Here is a 19,948-nt window from a genome sequence, read left to right on the forward strand (position 1 = left end):
GTTTTTTTTTTTTTTTTTTATATATATATAATAAAAGTTTTGTATACAAATCTATTTTAAGTAATTAAAAAATAGAATATTGTTTTATATTTTTATATTCTTTCAAAGTTAATACCTTGACAATAACAATAACATTCAAATTTCAAAATGTGAGATTTTACAGATGCTAATTTGCAATACCTGCAACATATTACTAAGCACATATTTTGTCATTATTTATACAGGGTATCCTAAAAGTAATGGGTCAAACGAATTATGCTGATAAGCCAACTTATGGGCTTTCAGAATTTGGCAACTTGTTCATTTCAAATCCTTACACGGTTTTCGATTAAATGCAGTTTTTGCGAAAATACTGTAATGTAATAAGGATTTTTGGCAGTTATATTATATCGAAAACCTTAAGGATTTGAGATGAAAAAGTTATCAAATTCTGAGAACCCTTAAGTTGGCCTATCCAGCATATTTCGTTTGATCCATTACTTTTGGGACACCCTGTATATGGCCAGGATAACAACTGCTATATTTTATTTTTTTATACTTTTCAAAGTTTTATTTTTATTATTTTTTGGGTAGTCAATACCGCAATACGAGATAAAGTATTTTAGAGCCGCTGTACATTGAAAAAATTAAAAAAAAAAAAAAAGGTTTACGGCTTTTACTTCTAGAGTGCGCCATACTCGATCCTATAAGACATTAGATAGCCATTAGGTAACTTGCGGCTGAGAAAGATGCCTCCAATGATAATGCGTTTAGGAGCTACATATGAGCATCCATTTATACACCTCCCCTTTTGGCTTTTCCGTAGTCAGATAAAGGAAGAAACATTTTTATAAAGACTTCTTAAGGAACATTAAAATTCCCATTCCCGGTATGTGAATTCAATGGTTCTAAGTTGCAAAATATTTTTAAAGGTGAACGACAGCCTTTTTCCATCAAGTCATTGATTATCTACTGAAGAAATTCCTTTAACGAAATGGCCCATATTAAATGAAAATAAAAACAAAATATTTTAGGCCTAAAAATATAATTTATTTTTTATTGTTTTTTTTTTTTTTTTTTCAATGAACTTTGTTTATAGTCGAGTAAAATTAAGCATAAAATTGGTAAAATCTCAGAATCCAGGGAAAGTCGATGAATCTGTAAAACTAGTATAGGGTTGCATTTAAAATTATTGTAATCGAGAGCGGTGAAATTTTTTTTTAACTTCCTTATTTGACCTTTTAATAATGCAGATAGGGCTGCGTTTTACAAATTTATCGACTTTTCCTGGATTTCGAGGTATAAATCAAATTTTACTCCACTTACATTTAGTTACACAATACACAATGTGGAACTTGCTGGCTATATTTTTAAGTCAAATTTGAACACAAGTTTTATTATGAAAATATCGGAAAATCGGTCACCGGAAAATTTATCGAAAACAATTCATCGAATTACAATTCATCGAACACAATTCATCGAACAAACAATTCACCGAAAAACAATACCTCGAATGACAATTCGTCGAATAACAATTCATCGAATAACAATTCATCGAATGGCAATTCATCGAACACAATTCATCGAATATATCGAATGACAATTCGTCGAAAACAATTTATCGAATGATAATTCATCGAATAAATTTAAAAATCAACGGTTACCATCACAATGACGTGCCATATGTTTTTGTAAAACTAGTAACTCTTACTTTAAATAAAACCGTTTTATTGAATCTGTTTTCCAATTTTTTTTTTTTTCAAACACAAAATTTTGAAAAAAAATTTCAAATGCTTATTTTGTTTTCAAAGATAAATTTTTACATTTGTTTTTAAGGAAACAAAGAAGACCCGATGTTAAAATGTCTTGTCATTTCCGAGAAACTAATAAAAAAAAAAAACAAAACAACTTTTTTCTAAGAAAACCTTAATTTATTTGCTTTACGTGGTTGATTAAGTGTTCATTTCCTTTTATTTTACCATGAGTTTGGATGCATTTTCCGCAAATTCTTCGAATGAAAATTCTTCGAATGACAATTCCTCGAATGACAATTCGTCATAAACAATTTATCGAATGACAATTCATCGAATGACAAATTCATCGAATAAATTACTAAAAATCATTGGTTGCCACCACAATGACGTGCCATACCTTTTTGTAAAGCTAGTAACTTTCTCCAGAAAATCTGATGTTTCAAAGCTGATGAACGCTCTTTTTCATTATTTAAGAGGACTAAGGATTGAAGATTTGTTTTTTTTTTTTTTGTTAACTCGATACAATTGTGTTTTCTCATTTTGGCGGAAAACTAAACAATCAAAACGGTTTTATGTTTCTTTTTGAAACTACATATCGTCGCTGTAGTTCTAATACCTCGTTACCCACAAAAAGGCGATTTTGGACTAATGATGCAATTATATTGTTGAAAAAAATCCGGATGTAATAGAAAAGACCCTGTTTGCCTAACATCGATATTGTCAGAGCTACGCTTAATTAAAACCAGATCATTTGTATTGATTCTCATACATTTCATACTTAGTTTTTTGGCTCTGCTGAAAAATAGTCTTTTCTGGGTTACGAGGTATTAGAACTACAGCGACGATATACTCAGTTAAATATTAAGTTTTTACGTCTTTTGGGCAGTTCTATTTTTTTTTTTTTTTTTAAACTCGTAAGATCTTGTGAAAAAAATGAAAAATTATGTTCCAAAGTAAAAATCTTCACTTTATCTTTAAAACCATGTAAATTGAATAAAGCAGGAGACTTAAACTGTTATTTAATGTTTTCGCACACAGATATATTTTTAAAAGAAAGTATAGTAAAATTGATTTCCATTTTAAGAAAAATCATGTTACGTTAATAAGAAACGATGGAAAAAAGTGTCAGAATACTGTTTTGCAAAATAAAATTTCTTTTTTGCACTCTGATATTTTTTTTTACAAAAAACAGGTTAATAAAAATTATTTTTATTTTATTCTTGGCTGTTGATGAATATTATAGGCAACAGGTACCAAATTTTTTAAGATATTTATTCAAAATATTTTAACAATGTCTCTATATTTTTATAATGCACTGTGAAAGAATAAATGAATGGGTGTTCTTTTTTGGATTTCAAATAGAGAAGATTTCAGGAGATGAATGAATATTTTTTGAAGTGAAAACTCCTTTAGTATCTTAGTGATTTGAAACAAGATGAAACGAAAACGCGACAAGAACATTCAACTTGTTATAACTTTTTTGTTTTAATAGATAGATGAATGAAATTTGTACTGTAGATAGATAAATTAAACAAACTATAAATGTACAAAATTTCAATTAATTTCATATTCAAAATTCAGAAATAACGGTAAAAAGATGTTCCTTTTCTATACACGTTATATCTTTTGATCTAGTTACACAATCTTAAATTGAAAAAATTGAAAAATACCTCAAAACACCTGTGGAGATGACCAGCCACCAGTGTAGGAAGTACCGTTATCTCAGTTTGAAATATCAACATGGTTGGATTTAAAAATATCTTACTTTTTTTGTAGGCATTGTAGAAATATGATTGAAGTATCATACAAAAAGGTTAATAATAAGCTTTCAGATAATATAAAATTTATTATAGGTTGTCATTTGAAAAAATATAGTTATTGCTGTTAAAAAAAAAAAAGATTTTTTTTGCTTTTTTGATGAAAAGTGATTTGGTTTGAAAAAAAAATAAGCTCTTTTTGTAGATGTTGTATAGACATGGATGATATAAATATTTTGAGCTGAAACAGAAAAGCTTTCAGATGATATAAAAATTAATATGCGGGTTGTCATATAAAAAACATGTATTTAAAGGAGATAGAATAAAAAATTGGTATATTTTTTTCTTTTTTTTTTGCAAGAAAAAATTTTTTTTAAGGTTTCACTTCTACCACGTGTGAATTGCACACATGACTTTTTTTTTTTTTATTGTCAAAAAAAATTATTTCAGTTTTTTTTTTTAATATTTAAACATTTGTTTAATTATTTATTTGCATAAATAATTAAGCACGATAATTATTAGGTATAAATTTTGATTTTATAAAAATTCATCTTAATAAAAGCAATTTAAGGATATAGTTCATTGTGAGCGCAAATTCAATTATAATTTTTTTTTTCTTGCAATTTTAAGAACAACATTATGTAGTTGTATATCGTCGGTCTCATGAGAAAACCTCGTTACTCCCAAAATCAAAATTTTACAGGAGAGACGAAAGAGTAAACAAACAACAGAGTAGTTGGGAAGAAACGCGCTGTGCAAAATTTGAATTTAATTCTATTTAGAGTTTTCGGAATGACCCCAAATTTTCTGGGTTGCTCCGCTGACATATTTTCTTAAGAATGGCATTCAAAAGTCATTTTTGAAAAAAAGTGGAGTTACGAGGTTTTCTTATGAGACCGACGGACGATATAGTGTTTGTTTCTATTGTAGATTTTAAAATTAGATACATATTCTTGTAACAAAAGGAATGGCTTAAATATTTCATCTCATTATAGTATCAGAATGCAGTGTTTCTCACTAACGTTGAATTTTTTGGTTTTTTTAATTACTCCAATGCAATACAAATTTTAATATTTTTCTGATGATAAAGCTTGTACTCAATTAGTTAAAAATAAAACTTCCTTAAAAAATAATTTGATATCTTAACCCACATATGTAGGTACATATGTAAATGTATATGATCATTTTATCGGGATACTATCTCATTGATAAACAAATTTGTTTGCAAGATTTATGTCGATCCTATCGAATGCGGAATCAAAGAGGAAGATAAGAGCAAAACCACCTTCGAATAAGGTTTTCTTAACTGCTTTCATTTTCATTCTCAAACAATGGCAATGGGAGATTTCTTTTATGGAACTGCGTAAGCAAGTGAAAAGTTATATCAATCAAATTGGATACACTGATCCTTTTGAAGTTGTTTGTCAAAATTTTATGGGTCAAGTGATGTAAACAAATTTTTTATCACACATCCGATAATATAAAACATGGATACATAGAGTTATATAAATTAAACAAAAATGTCCACTTGTTTATTTTGAGTAGTGTATTTTCAAAAACGATAATGTCTACTCAATTCTTTAAAGCTCGCATGTTTTGTTATGTTACGCTTCATTAAAAAAACAAAATCGGATTTTCAAACGTACATTGATAAGCTGCATATATACATTTGATAAGTTTCCTCCAAATCACTTCCACATATTCACTTCCGATTAAAATGATAAGATGCAATGTTTATTAAATTCAAGATTAGTTATATGAAATCCATCATCACCCTTTTGAAGAATTATTACTAAAACAGATCATTTTAAATTATAATTCCGTTGGAGTCGGTTTAAAACAGCGGATGATCAAGAATAAATTTTTTATTTGGTGTTATTACTTTTTCATTTATTTTAATTGACACATTTCTGATAAAGAACGATTTAAAAAAAAATAAAAGATTATTATTTTTTTTTTTTGCAAAAAAAAATAAAGAAAAAATAACAACTTGCAAGGATTACAAATTAAAATCACATAACGATTTGTTACGATTTATTGCAGTCTCAGCTGTCAGTTTTTTTTTTTTGCATCAGAACATTGACTGCAGAAAAAAATATAATGAAAATTTATTCTTTTTTTGAATAAAAATTGTTAATGAAAATTTTAATAAATAATTTTTATACTTGTCATAATGTGTGATAACCTTCTGATTGGCAGATGCACTTAAGAAATCTTTCGTGTTAATTAAGTTGAATTCTAATCATATAATCGCGTGCACCTAGTATATATCAACTAGAAGTGAATGGCATCAGTTTGTTAAAAAAAAAAATAAGAAACAAAAATTTTAAAAAATAATCAAATTGCGAAGATTCGAGGCGCCGAGATGTCGGTTTAAAACAATTTTTTACATGCAACAAAATATTCATTAAATTATCTTCAAATATTTTGCAACAATAATTTTAATTTTCGAATCGTATGATCTTGATATTTAGGATCTTGTTATTTGGAATTTAATAAAGAAAGTAAGTACCTAATAACAATATAATGTGTGTTAACAAATTATAATTTGCAATTTTCTAATACTTTTCAAATTCGGTTTAAAATATACTTAAGAACCCGCCTGTAAAGCCGGTTTACGGACGATAATTTTACGTGATAACGTCGTATAAAAACAGGTTGTGTGCTTTTGTTTGAAATGAGTCAATTAAGGTGTTTATTTATTTCAAACAATCATAATTTACAAGAAAAAGCTAAAAAAAATTACCTTTTTTCTTTTCTCATTATATTAATTTTTTTATTTTAAAAGCTTACAAAAAAAAAACCCAAAAATTGCTTCTAAAGAATAAAACCATTTTTAAATTTTTACAATGTGAAAAAAAGTATTAAAATAATTTATTAAAAACAATCATTTCTTATGAAAAAAAAGTGAACAAATCACTACCATCACCCAAAAATCCATTTTTTCGATATAATAACCTATACAAAATTTTATACCACCTGAAAGCTTATTGCTTCAGCTCAAAATATGTATATCGATCATGTCTATTAGACATCTACAAAAAGAGCTCGAACTCGATCAATTTTCATAAAAAAAAGCAAAAAAAAGCATATAATTTCATTTTCTCACGCTATTGAATCAATTTTTTTTAATGGCAACCTATACAAAATTGTATTATATCATGTGAAAGCTCATTATTTCACCTTTCAAATAACGTTTCAACCTTATTTCTGCGAAGCGTAGGAAAAAAGTTAGAATTTTTTAAAGCCAACCATGTCTATATTTCAAACTGAGAATACGGTACTTCCCGCAGTGGTGGCTGTCCATGATCAACAGATCTCCAAAGGTGTTTCGAGGTATTTTGCAAGTTTTTTAATTTAACATTGTGTAGCTTGTAGTGAATGTACAGTTATGTGTGATATATCAAATGAAAGGTAATATGATCAGGATGCTCTATAAAGTTAAATCAAGTTTGTATTTGCTCTAGATCAAAAGATATAACCTGTTGAAAAATAGAACTTTTTTTACCGTTATCTCTAAATTGTGACAACAAAATTGATTAAAATTTTGCACAGATATAGTCCTATTTATTATCTATTTTTACTATAAATTTCATTCATTTATCTGTTGAAGAAAAAAAGATAAAAATAAAAAACGGTCAAAAACGGTCAAAAAAAACTTGGAACAAAAAAACTTGTTTTTCCCTTTATTCGGTCAATAATCATTTTAAATTACCAATTTTTTGCACATATATGCGCACAGTCATAGACTAAATGTTCTATAACCTTGAGATTTTTTGAACACTACAAAAATTTAAAAAAAATGAAAAATCATCCAAAAATACCCTAAAATAAGTAGGTGTTTCTCAAAAATTCATATTTCGAAATGCAGAAATTTTTGCCGCACTGCGAAAGTGCGAGAGTGGAACGCTAGAAAATGGCGTCACTTTTTTTGTGGTGGCTGCCATGGTTCATCGATTTTTAAGACGTTATCACGTTAAAAGCAATGACATGCTTGTATTTTTAATAACTCCAAATTGTATGCAATTTTTCTCGACTGAGATTAAAGCTCCCTTGTAAATAAACTTGTACGGTAAATTTTACTGCATTTTGAATTTATGTTGTTGCATTTACTTTGAATTTTTGTTCAATTAAATTATAAATAATTATTACATATTTATGATAAGAAAACCAAGACCAAAGTCATTGCCATCTATCATTAAATAATAAATTCAATGTTTCTATCACAGACATGAAGTAAAAATTGATTGCATTGAAATTGAAATAATCAATTACGAGGATTAGAATGAAATTGACGTCAAGGAATCTTATCTCTATGAATATTTAATTCTTGTTTTAATATACAAAAAATGTGGCCTACTGGCAAATTTTTTATGAAAATAGAAACGCCTGATTTTAGGGAGTGTCCAGTCGAGTTTGCTGACGTCAATGCTTTTTAGAGATTAATTCATTTCTTGCACATGAATCGGAAATACACATACATTTAATGAAAAATTTCATTCAAAGATTGTTACACATCTCATTGAGATCAAAACTTAGCATTATGTTGTTTTTTTGAAAACAATTTTTTTTTAAGTAGGTATGTTTATTAGGGTGGGTCGAAAAAATCGAAATTCTTTTTTTTTGATTTTGTACTCCGTAAAATCGATTGCTAGACACTTCTAGAATATACACACCAAATATGAGCTTTTTATATTAATTGGAAGGTTCTCCGCTTCGCAATTTTCCATTTTTACATCAAGCTTCTGCTAAAAAAAAAAATATGTTTTTATTAATTGACTTTTTAGCCAATTTCTTTACATATTTTTGTAGGGAATTGAACTCTCTTCAAAAAAGGCCTTGTACACTTTTTTTCGTTTATCTAACCGTTTAATAGATATTTGAGGTCCAAAAATCGAGAAAATCTAAAAAATTCCTTTTTTTGTTCTTTATTTTGTAACAAATTGAAAAATTATAATAAATCAAACGCCCAAGACATATTCTTATAGGAAATAAATTGCCCCACAAAAAAGGTCTTGTTAACTTTTTTCATTAATCTAACCATTCTAAAGATATTCGAGGTCAAAGTTAAGAAAAATTATTTAATGAGCAGTGTTAGCACTTCCAAAAAAAATTTGCGCAGTCTACTGAAAAAAATGCAGTAGGTACATTAAAAAATTTAGCAGATTTTTATTTAACAAAATAGATTAAACTAACAGTCACAATGCCTTCCTTATTATTTGTATTTCCCTTTATTCACAAAGCACCTTTGAGGCTTTAAGGACCAATTTCATTACAAAAGAATTCCCTGTATCGAAGTGTTTTGAAATATTTCTTTTGGGGAGTTATTTCATTGTAAAACTATAGTACAGGTAAAATAAGCATTTAAAAAACAAAAAAATTGTTACACTCATGAAACTTGGCAAAAAGTTTGTTTTTGGGATAAGAACCAAGGATAAAAAAAGTCTATAAAAAAAAGTTGGGTGGAAGGGTGTTTTTTTCGAAGAGACAGTAAAATCTGTAACTGGTCCCAAAAAGCCAATGATTCGTTCAAAACGTCTAAGAACTTATGTTTAATTTGTAATCAAAACCAAAAATAAAATGAATCCTGGCTTTTTGGGACCAATTACAGATTTTACTGTCTTTTCGAAAAAAAACACCCTTTCACCTAAATTTTTTTTATGAAAACTCTTTATTCTTGCTTTCTATCCCTAAATCAATATTTTTTACCAAATTTCATTAGGGTGGCCCATCATTTTTGTTTACACTCAAAAAAAAAAACACCCTTTTAACCACGATATTCTTATAGACACTTTAGACTCTTGTTTCTAATTTCAAAAGTAACATAATTGCTGAATTTCAATAGGGTACCACTAATATTACCCTAGTATTACACACTTTTTCAAATATACCCATATTATCTCTACACCTAAAAAAACACCCTTTCACATGAAAAAATGTAAACACTTGTTTTATTCGTAATTCTTATGGAATAGACAACATTTTCAATAAATTTCGTAAGGGTAATTTAAATTTAAAAATAAATAATAATAAAAATACATAATAATAAATAAATAAAAAAAATAAATAATTAATTTAAACCACTGATTTTATCCGACTTATCGCGGATTTTCCATATTTCCCAAAAAAACACCCTTTCACTCAAAAGAATTTTGTACACTTTATAGATTCTTAATTGTTATTACAAACAAAACTTTTTCACCAAGTTTTAAAAATTAATAAAATTTAAGTCAGCTGTTATGATACCTTTCTCACACATAACTCAACCCATCAAAAAAACACCCTTTCACCAAAAATATTTTTAATAACTTTATGAGTTCTTTGTCCTTGCTTTATCTTAAACCTTCATTCCGAATTTCATCAGTGTAGCATGTTTTTTACATGGGTTTCCCTTATATTTTACCTGTTGAAGTAAAAAAACAAGCACCCTTGTTTTTAATCGGCGATAACTTTTTTTAAAGCAATCGTATTGCCTTTATTTTAAGTCATTAGATTCAGCATCAAAAAATACCTTCAAAACATGTGTCATATGATAATATTCGACAAACAAGTTTGTTCACTATATTTTTTACCTTCACCCCCTCCCTCTTGTCCGCGAAAAAAACACAAGAAAAGCAACTCTTTTATAGTGAAAAATAACCTTTTAATAAAACAGTGAATTATGCTATTTTGAGTAGTTTTTTAGAAGCTAAAAGTTTTGGACTAAAGCTTTCAAACTACTGCTTAGTGAATTATCTGTCGGTTCCAGAATTAATCATTTAACCTTTAAATTTTAATTGTTTTTCTAGACCTCCCTCAACACATAATCTAAGACAACAAACATGAGTCTACCAACATCACAAAAACATCTTCAAGTTGAATCTGATGATTCTCTTCAAACTGGTCAAAAGAAGAAAATTGGATGTAAGCTTAAAAAACACTTTAACAAAATCTATAACCTTTTATAATTAAACTCTATTTTTGTCTTAAAGGTGTCATCACATACTTCATCTTAGCATTCATAACACTCTTCCTTAGTGTCATTTCAATTCGATATGACTTCCTCGAACTAGCCTTAAACGAGAGAATAAAACTCCGCCCAGGCTTTCCACCCTATGAAAAATGGAGAAATCCTTCCAGTGTTGAAATAGCAGTTAAACTTTATCTCTTCGCTGTTGAAAATCCAACTGAATTCCTTGCAAATCCCGAAGCTAAACTTAAACTTAAAGAAATCGGTCCAATTTACTATAAAAAAATCATGACTCAAGAAGATATTGTATTTCACGATGAAGATTCAACAATGTCCTATACAACTGTTTATCGATTGGAATATATTGAAGAAATGAATGAGCCTGATATTTTAAATAAAACTATTACAACTATTAATCCAGTTTTATTGGGTCTAGCTGCTATGATACATGATCAATTCATAGCCAAAATAGCTTTTGACTTTTTAGCTTCTAAAGATCATGTGTTTTTGAATAAGACCGTTTATGAAGCTTTATGGAATAGTACATCACCGATGTTGGAAATGGTTAAACAAATACCATTTGCTGCACCAAGACCAAATGCTGGAATTATGTATAATGTAAGTTAAGGGTTTCCTTGAAACAGTTCATATTTGACAACTTCTTTATCACCTTTTGCAGTCTTTTTACCCAACAACAACCCGATACAATGTCAACATTGGACCTAAACATGGTTATGAGAACTTTTTCAAGATCAACACACTCAATGGAAAGCCAAGAATTAATGCTTATGGAGAGAACTTTCCCAAACATTGTCCATTTTCATTGGTGGGTGCTAGCGAAGGTACAGGGTTGCCACCACATCTCTCAAAGGACACAGTAATACAGGCTTTTACCAATAACCTTTGTCGGACTTATCCAATGGTTTATAATCAAACGGTTAAGGTTGGAGCATTGGATACTTATGAGTTTATTTTCGCTCCAGACATCTACAAACGTGCAGAAGATCCTGAGAAAGATTGTATGGGAAAGACTGGAGGTGTTATGTTGCCCGATGGTCTAATTGATTCTTCAAAATGTGCTCTTGGTAAGATTCTTTGACCTATCAACTTCTCTTATAGAAAAATTCTATGAATTTTTGACGTGATAACGTCTTATAAATCGATGAACCAGGGTAGCATCCATTAAAAAGTGACGCCATTTTCTCACGTTCCACTTGAAGAGTCGTAAAAATTAAAAATAAATTATTAGAGATACAAACATTTACTATAGCTTATTTGAAAGATATTAACCTAAAGTTGAATAAAAATGAAGGATTTTTATAAATTACGTCATTTAATAGGGTAAAAAGGGGTAAAAAGGGCTATTTTCTAAACGCGACGTTGTAGAAACTTGAATTTTATTTTAATTTATAGATAAATTTATTGTAAGACTGACAAAAGTATTGACAAAATTCTTAAAACTTTCAAAACCAAGTTATAAATGGTTTTTTAAGACCAAAACATGAGGTAGACTTTTGACAAAGTAGTGATTTTGGTAGCGGAAAATTTTTTAAAAACTTAAAAAACGTCATTCGAAAGATAATAAAAAAAATAGTAGTCAGATACAGATTTTTTTAAGTCTCTGCGTTTCGAACTATGAATTTTTGAAAAACAACTACTTTTTTGGGGTATTTTTGGGTGAGATTTTATTTTTTTAAATTTTTCGTAGCGTAAAAAAAATCTCAAACTTATAGAACATGTAAAATGATTTTTGACTGAATAATAGGAAAAACTAGTTTTTTTGTCCTAAGTTTTTTGACAGTTTTTAACCGTTTTTTATTTTTATTAACAGCTAAATGAATGGAATTTATATTGTAAATAGATAATAGGAAGGGCTAAATTTGTGCAAAATTTTAATCACTTTTGTTGTCACAATTTTGAAATAACGGTAAAATAAAGTTCTATTTTTCAACATGTTCTTTCTTTTGATCTAGATCAGATAAAAATTATTTTAACTTTATTGAGCATGTTGACAATATTGCCTTTCATTTGATATATCACACATAACGGTACATTTACTACAAGCTACACAATGTTAAATTAAAAAACTTCAAAAATACATCAAAACACCTGTGGAGATGTGTTGCCCATGACCAGCCACGAGTTTGCGAAGTACCGTATTCTCAGTTTGAAATTTCGACATGGTTGGCTTAAAAAAATTCTAACTTTTTTTGTAGGCATCATAAAAATATGATTGAAGCGTCATATTAAAGGTTAAATAATAAGCTTTCTTATTACTAAAATTAATTATAGGTTTTTAAAGAAAAAAATTAATTTAATGGTGTGAGAAGATAAAAAATATTGATATTTTTCCTTTTTTTATGAAAACTGATTGGGTTCAAAAAATTCTAGCTTTTTTTTGTAGACGTCGCACAGACATGGGCGATATAAATATTTTTTTAACTGAAATAATAGGCTTTCAGATGGTATAAAATTTATTATAGGTTGTTCTATAAAAAAAATGGATTTCTGGTTGATGGAAGTGATTTTTTCACTTTTTTCATAAGAAATGATTGTTTTTAATAAATTATTTTAATACTTTTTGTGCGTGTAAAAATTTAAAAATGGTTTTATTCTTAGAAGAAATATATGGCTTTTTAATGGTATAATTTTTTTGTAAGCTTTTCAACTTTTTTTTTTCAAAATATGTAGGCACTCCGGTGGCACTTTCAAATCCTCATTTCTGGGGATTCCACGGCGCATGGGAAAACTACATCGAAGGACTTGAACCAAGTCGGGAAAAACATTCATCCCATATCTTAGTCGAACCAACATCAGGAATTCAATTGGAAGCAATTGCAAGAATTCAATCAAACATTCCTCTTCCTTCATTGGATTACTATCCACCTGAAGTTAAAAGATTTAGCAGAATGATTTTGCCACAATTTTGGATGGAATATGTAAGAAAAATTACAAACCTATAATGATCAATACTAATGATTTTGTTTTGTTTTTTTTTTTAGAGTGTTAAAAATAATGATGAAATGATTCGTGGAATGATTATATTTTTTATAAATATGCCAGTGATACAACCGATTATTGTGATATTATTATTAACTTTAAGTTTATTTGCGGTTTATAAGACTGTTAAGCTAATGATGACTTTTAATATGAAAAAATCATGGAATGTCGCAAAGGAGAAGAAAAAAACGAAAGTTATTGATAATGATGTATCGGAACATTATATTAATGCTTTTAGTGATAATTCATTAGATAAAACTACAATGTAAAAAAAAATTATTTTAAGTTAGATAAGTTAGATGTAAGGGATATTATTTTTTAAGTAATTTTTGTAAATAAAATAAAATTTTTTTTATTTATATTTCTATTTTATAGTGTAAGGTCTCATAAAAACAGTGAAATTGACGTGATAAAAGCTTCATGAGTCCCTGAATCAATAACCCAATTAACGCTGGCATGAGCTTTTTAATACAGTAGAAGATTTAAAAATTACACAGCCACACAAAAAAAAATAAATGTTCTGACCTGGGGTTGCGACTAGGTTTTTTTTTCTCTGATCTGGATGTGCGAATATGTTAATCATATAGTTTTTGGATCGTTAAATCCAGATTCGAGGTCAATTTTTCCCTATCACGTCAGGTTTCTGAGAAATCCTCAAAAAAATGTCAAAACCAAAAAAACAAAATTTCTTATCTAAATTTTTCATATAGTTTTTGGGTTGCTAAAACCGAATCTGAAGTCAATTTTGCCGTATCACGTCAGGTTTTTGAGATATTCTCTAAAAATGTCAGATAAGAACTTTTTTTTTTAGTTTAGACATTTTTTGAGGATATTTCAAAAACCTGCATGATACGGCAAAATAGACTTCGGATTCAGTTTTAGCGACCTAAAAACTATATGAAAAACCTAGTCGCAACCCCAGATAAGAACTTTTATATTTTTTTGTGTATCTGTGTTATTGGAGGGTAGAGTTGGCCACCGAGCCAACTTCCTTGAAATTGCTGAGGTTTGTAAAGGAGAAAACTATTTATATCCATTTCTTGCCATTGAGGAAAGCGATCAAGTCTATGATCTTCGATTCCAACAGCTCAACAAGGTATTAATAGAAGGCCTTCTAATCGGTTTGTCACTGTTGCAACAGCAAAACAGTGACAAAAAAAATTGAAGATTCCTTCCCAATTCGACAGAAAGTGTTTTGTGGAATGCATAGCCTATCCGCATGCTTCCCTATCAAGCAGTATGAGGTTGCTGGAATCATGGCTATAACCCTTCTAGATCTACAGATAAGATCATTTGTAGATAATTTGTAGTTTTTCAACTCACCACCTTCAATTTGATTCATCTGAAAAAATGAAAAAAATGTTCCCCTTTACAAATACTAGAGGAATGTTTACTCTTTCTTCAGGTGAACCATGAAGAGATGATCCTCGCTTGGCCAATTCATAAGTCATTCATTAAGACCCAAGAGTTTACATCGAAGATAAATGATATTAATAAAAACTCTAGAAAAAATGTGCCATGAGACAAAATTACGAAACTTCTTTTTATTACAATAAAAAAATTAAATGCACGACTGAGGTCGCACGTACTTGCTCTTATTGTAAAAGTAACTCTTATAATAAAGCTTTTTACTGAACAAAATTAGGAAAAATGTGATATTTTAAAGGAATTTCATTAGTAGTGTAAAAAATAAAAACTGTTTTTATAACTTATTAAACATCGTTTTAAATGATCTTTTATGCAAAACCAAGTATGCCATTTGATTTCTTGAATAAAAAGGAAACGAAAATCGACCCGTTTTTTTTTAATTAATTTTTTATACATATAAAATTTATGTATATAAAATTTTTCTAACATTTTTCAAAAAAAAAATGTTGGTATGCCATTTTTAGAAAATACATAAAAACGAAATTTCGATAAAATTCATCAACCCGTTTTCAAAATCCTGATTTTTCAAAAAAAAAAAAAAAATGAAATATTTTTTAAAAATGAAAAATTTTAAAATTTTTTATACAATGGTTGTTTTAACGTTTTTGTATAAAAATTGGTCGGAATCAGCTTTGTCGTTAACGAAAAATTCATAATAGTGGAGTAACTAAAGCTCAAAAATTGGCAATATTAGGGAACCCGGCCGAACAGCTTAGATTTTGATGATCTTTTTTTTCAAACGTCGGTAATTAAAAATACTTTAAAGTCTATAGATTAAAAATTGCCGGTGTTGCCGTTTTGATTTTTTAAATTTAATTGAAGATTTTTGTGAACAAAAACAAATTTTTTTCAAAAATTTTTCTTAAATTTCATAAATTATTTGATGCCAAAAGATTGTCTAGGAAATTCAAGGAAAAAAAATATATGGGAGTGAGGGACAATCTTCTATAGTTCAAGCGATAGATGCAATTTTCTTATTAATTGACTTCAAACACAAAAAATAATATTTGAACACAACGGCAACACCTACAATATTCAAATATACATTTTTTAAAAGCTAGAAGCTTAGTCATATATGTAAAATTAAAATTAAGTTAATTGAATGAACGGCTTTTGAAAGAATGGTAATTGAACTCAGATTTTTGAAAAAAAAAAAAAATTATTGAAAAAATTTTAACATGTCGTTTTTTAAACTTGGTCGTAATATAAAATGCATTTATTTTCAAATTTTTTTGGCCGCATTTATTATGATTTCAAATTATAAAAGGAAATGTCAATATGTATTACGGTTTATGAAAAAAATTAAAAAGTATTTCATTTTCGAAGAACTTTTTTTAATAAAAGTTTTGAAAAAAAATGAAACTTATTTTTTTTTTAAAGTTCAACATCTAAACATAAAATTATTTTTTATTCATTTAATAACCCTTACTGTTTAAAGTTAAATAGCAAAAATTTAAAATTCCTATTTACCACAGTCTTTGAGAAAATTAATTATTTCAATGCAAAAATTCAGTTTTAATTAAAAAAAAAACCATTGAAATTGAAGTAATTTTTCATTTTTTTTTCAAAAGTGTGATATATTTTACCTTTTTTGCTTCGAAATTCAACTGATAATATTTATGGCCAAAAATTTGTTTTAAATAAATTCATATTTTATTAGAAAAAGTTTGGAAAAAAGTCATTTTAAATTTTTCTAATAACTTTTTTTTTTTAATTCTGAGTTTGAGGACCATTTTTTCAAAAAGTCTTGATTAAATTTAGTGGATTTAAATTTAAGAAATAAGAATGAGCTTCTGGCTTTTTAAAAATGTATTTTAAAATATTGTAGGTGTTGCCGTTGTTTTCAAAATATTTTTTTTGTGTTTGAGGTCAGAATGTTAGAAAATTGCATTTATCGCTTAAACGATGGAAGATTGTCCCTTACTGCCTTTTATATATTTTCCTTAAATTACCTAGAGAATCTTTTGCTATCATTTGTTTTATGAAATTTAAGCAAAAACAAATGGTTTTGTTAAAAAAAATTTTATTTTAATTTTAAAAAACAATACGGCAACACCGGCTAATCTATAGACTTTAATCTATAGACTTTAAAGTATTTTTAATTACCTACGTTTGAAAAAAAAAAATCGTCAAAATCAGAGCTGTTCGGCCGGGTTCCCTAATAATTTGCTTTAGTTACTCTACTATAAATCAAAAAAAAAACTTTCTATGGCAGGTAGGGTAGAAAAAATATTTTTTTTATTTCTTAAGGAAGCTTTTATGTGTTCAACTACACACAAAAAATTTAATCAAAATCGTTAGAGCGGTTCCGTTATATGACAGGTAGCGTTAGTTTTGGGAATCACCCAAAACTACCAGGTTTGAAAAAAATCGCTTCACTAGTTTAGGCTGCAGGTCCAGGAACTTACGGACGGACAGAAAGACAGATAGACAGACAGACAGTCAGATAGACAGACAGAATTGCCGGACCCACTTTTTTGGCATTGTTATCTCGAGTTTGATTTTTTTTTTCGAATCTTAAAATTGACCTATAGTACCTATATCGTAAGTAAAAAAAGAGTATTACCAATGTTTGATGGACTTTACTCATAAACAAAAATAGCTTAGGTATACAATATTTTAACGAGAATTTCTAGAATATTTTAATATGAAAAATAAAAAAGAGATTATTTGCATAAGTGTTGGGACTTGGGAATCTACTTTTACGAAATGGATATCAGTCCTTTTGATTTATCACATTTAAAAGGTTAGACCAAATAATTTCGAAAATGTTTTGTTTTTTGATATTTATTTGAATTAAAGTTAAACGGCCACCATGGTGTATGCGTGACTTTAAAAAAAAAAAAAAAAAAAAAAAAACAGAGAAACTAATTTGAGGTACTTCTGACTTCTTTTGGTTCATTTGTTCAGTATTAAAATAATTTTGAAACAAAATATATACATTATTCACTTTTATATAATTTTTACGCTATTACATACTCTAAACCGACTTCCAAAAAGGAGTTACCTCATAACTTTGGACTGAGAGAACCAATTTTGATAATTCTTTTCGTATTGGAAAGCTGGTGGCTGCCATGTGGTCCCATTTCAATTTCATTCAGTTCGGGCCATAGGAACTATTAGAAAAACCATAAAACCCAGTTTTAGTCATGGAAGTCGGTTTTGTTTTTTGATAAAAATGATTATTTTACTTTTTTAATTGCAAAGAAATTTTCTCTTAATGATTTTAACTATATGCCTGTAAGACCTAGGGTCTTTTAAATGCATACTGCACGGCACTAGTTAAAAGGAATAAAAAGATAGGAAAGATGCTTTTTTTTTAAGTGAAATCTTATTTATCATAGTGATTTGAAACAAGATGAAACGAAAAAGCGACAGGAAAAATCAATTGATTATAACTTTTTTGTTTTAATAGATAGATAAATTTAATTTATACTGTAGATAGGAAATTTCAATTGATGTCATATTCAAAATCCTGAGATAACGGTGAAATGATGTTCTTTTTCTAAACACGTTGTATCTTTTGATCTAGAGCACATAAAAATTTGATTTAACTTTAATATGCATGCTGATAACATATTTCATTTGATGTATCACAATTAACTGTACGAGCTCTACAAGTTACACAATCTTAAATTGAAAAACTTGAAAAATACCTCAAAGCACCTGTGGAGATCTGTTGCCGATGACCAGCCACCAGTGTAGGAAATACCGTAATCTCAGTTTGAAATTTCGACATGGTTAGCTTTAAAAAATTCTTACTTTTTTTGTAGGCATCATAGAAATAAGATTGGAGCGTCACATAAAAGGTGAAATAAAATGCTTTCCGATGGTATAAAATTTATTGTAGGTTGTCATTTTGAAAAATGGATTTAATGGTGTTAGAGGGGAAAAAAGATTGATTTTTTCGATTTTTTGATGAAAACTAATTGGGTTCAAATAATTATAGCTCTTCTTGTAGAAGTTGTATAGACATGCTAGATATAAATATTTTGAGCTGAAACAATAACCTTTCAGATAATATAAAATTTAATTTAGGTTGTCGTCATATAAAAAATGGATTTAAAAGGTGATGGAATAAAAAAGGTAGAGTTTTTCGATTTTTGTTTTGGAAGAAAAATGATTTTTTAAGGTTTCACTTCTACCACGTGTGAATTACACACATATTTTTTGTATTTATAATTAACTGGACATAGAAGATAGTTCGACATTTATTCTTTATATTTAAAACTATTATCTTTGAGTTCTTTAAGATAAGTTTAAAATAAAAAAAAACACAAAAATTGGTTGAACTGATTTAAAACAATTTATTGTTGATTTAAATACGTTTTAATGCATTTTACACAAAATTGTGAAATAATTTTTCTATTTTAAATGGCGCATTACTTATTTTTGAGAAAAAAAAATGGATTGTTCTATACCTATAGGGTTAATTTTTGTAGAAGCAAATTTTTTTTCACAATGAACCTTTTAAAAAAAAAAACCGTTACAATCAAGTTTAAAAAAAGAAACTACTTTATAGCTATTAAGTTTTGTACAAAGTTTATGATCATTCATAATTTAAGACTCGTCTTAAATATTTAAGCAAATATAAAAATGTAGATACCAAGAAGAGTTCAATATTTCCCATCAATTAACATAACAATATTATTATTAACTAACCATTATTATATAACCGTTGTTTGGTTACTCTCCATTATTAGAGTGCACGTGCTTTTAACGTTAAGCGTCCGGTAAACCACAAACTAAAACCTTCTTCATTTCGAAGGTTACTCAGATTTACTTTTTTTATCAAAAGAGCAAAAATACATACAAACAAGTTTATAATCAGTCGAATGCATAAAACCAATATTATTGTATAAGAGTCTACCCTCGAACATTAACAAAAATAATACAATGAATCAATTAATAGATATCGCCGTGGATAAGAATTTGGAAAATAATAAAATTTTTATTTCGGCAAAGAAAGTATCAGAATCAGAAGTGTATACGGATTGAAGCTATAAGGAATATAAAAATAGCATCGCGAAGCTCTCAGAGTTTTTTAAAATAAATTTAAGAGAATTTTGCGTGAACTAAAT

At 27.9% G+C, this 19,948-nt stretch overlaps 1 protein-coding gene across 1 annotated transcript; it reads left to right on the forward strand.

The window, feature by feature from the left end:
* The first annotated feature begins 5,327 nt into the window (after nucleotides 1-5,327).
* Nucleotides 5,328-13,798, forward strand: LOC129917993 (lysosome membrane protein 2-like). Its single transcript, XM_055998278.1, has 6 exons — nucleotides 5,328-5,994; nucleotides 10,279-10,393; nucleotides 10,462-11,057; nucleotides 11,119-11,524; nucleotides 13,131-13,378; nucleotides 13,442-13,798. Exons 2-6 carry the CDS (start codon nucleotides 10,312-10,314, stop codon nucleotides 13,706-13,708), a joined length of 1,599 nt encoding a protein of 532 aa, XP_055854253.1. The 5' UTR covers nucleotides 5,328-5,994; nucleotides 10,279-10,311; the 3' UTR covers nucleotides 13,709-13,798.
* The last annotated feature ends 6,150 nt before the right edge of the window (nucleotides 13,799-19,948 follow it).

Source organism: Episyrphus balteatus, chromosome 1 (genome assembly GCF_945859705.1).
Source record: "Episyrphus balteatus chromosome 1, idEpiBalt1.1, whole genome shotgun sequence".
In the NCBI taxonomy this organism is placed as follows: domain Eukaryota; kingdom Metazoa; phylum Arthropoda; class Insecta; order Diptera; family Syrphidae; genus Episyrphus; species Episyrphus balteatus.

Excerpts from the sequence above, each read along its gene's own strand:
- LOC129917993 (XM_055998278.1), top strand. The coding sequence starts at position 10,312 with ATGAGTCTACCAACATCACAAAAACATCTTCAAGTTGAATCTGATGAT. Across the intron at positions 10,394-10,461 it reads TCAAAAGAAGAAAATTGGAT|GTGTCATCACATACTTCATC; the intron begins GTAAGCTTAAAA and ends TTTGTCTTAAAG. Across the intron at positions 13,379-13,441 it reads CACAATTTTGGATGGAATAT|AGTGTTAAAAATAATGATGA; the intron begins GTAAGAAAAATT and ends TTTTTTTTTTAG.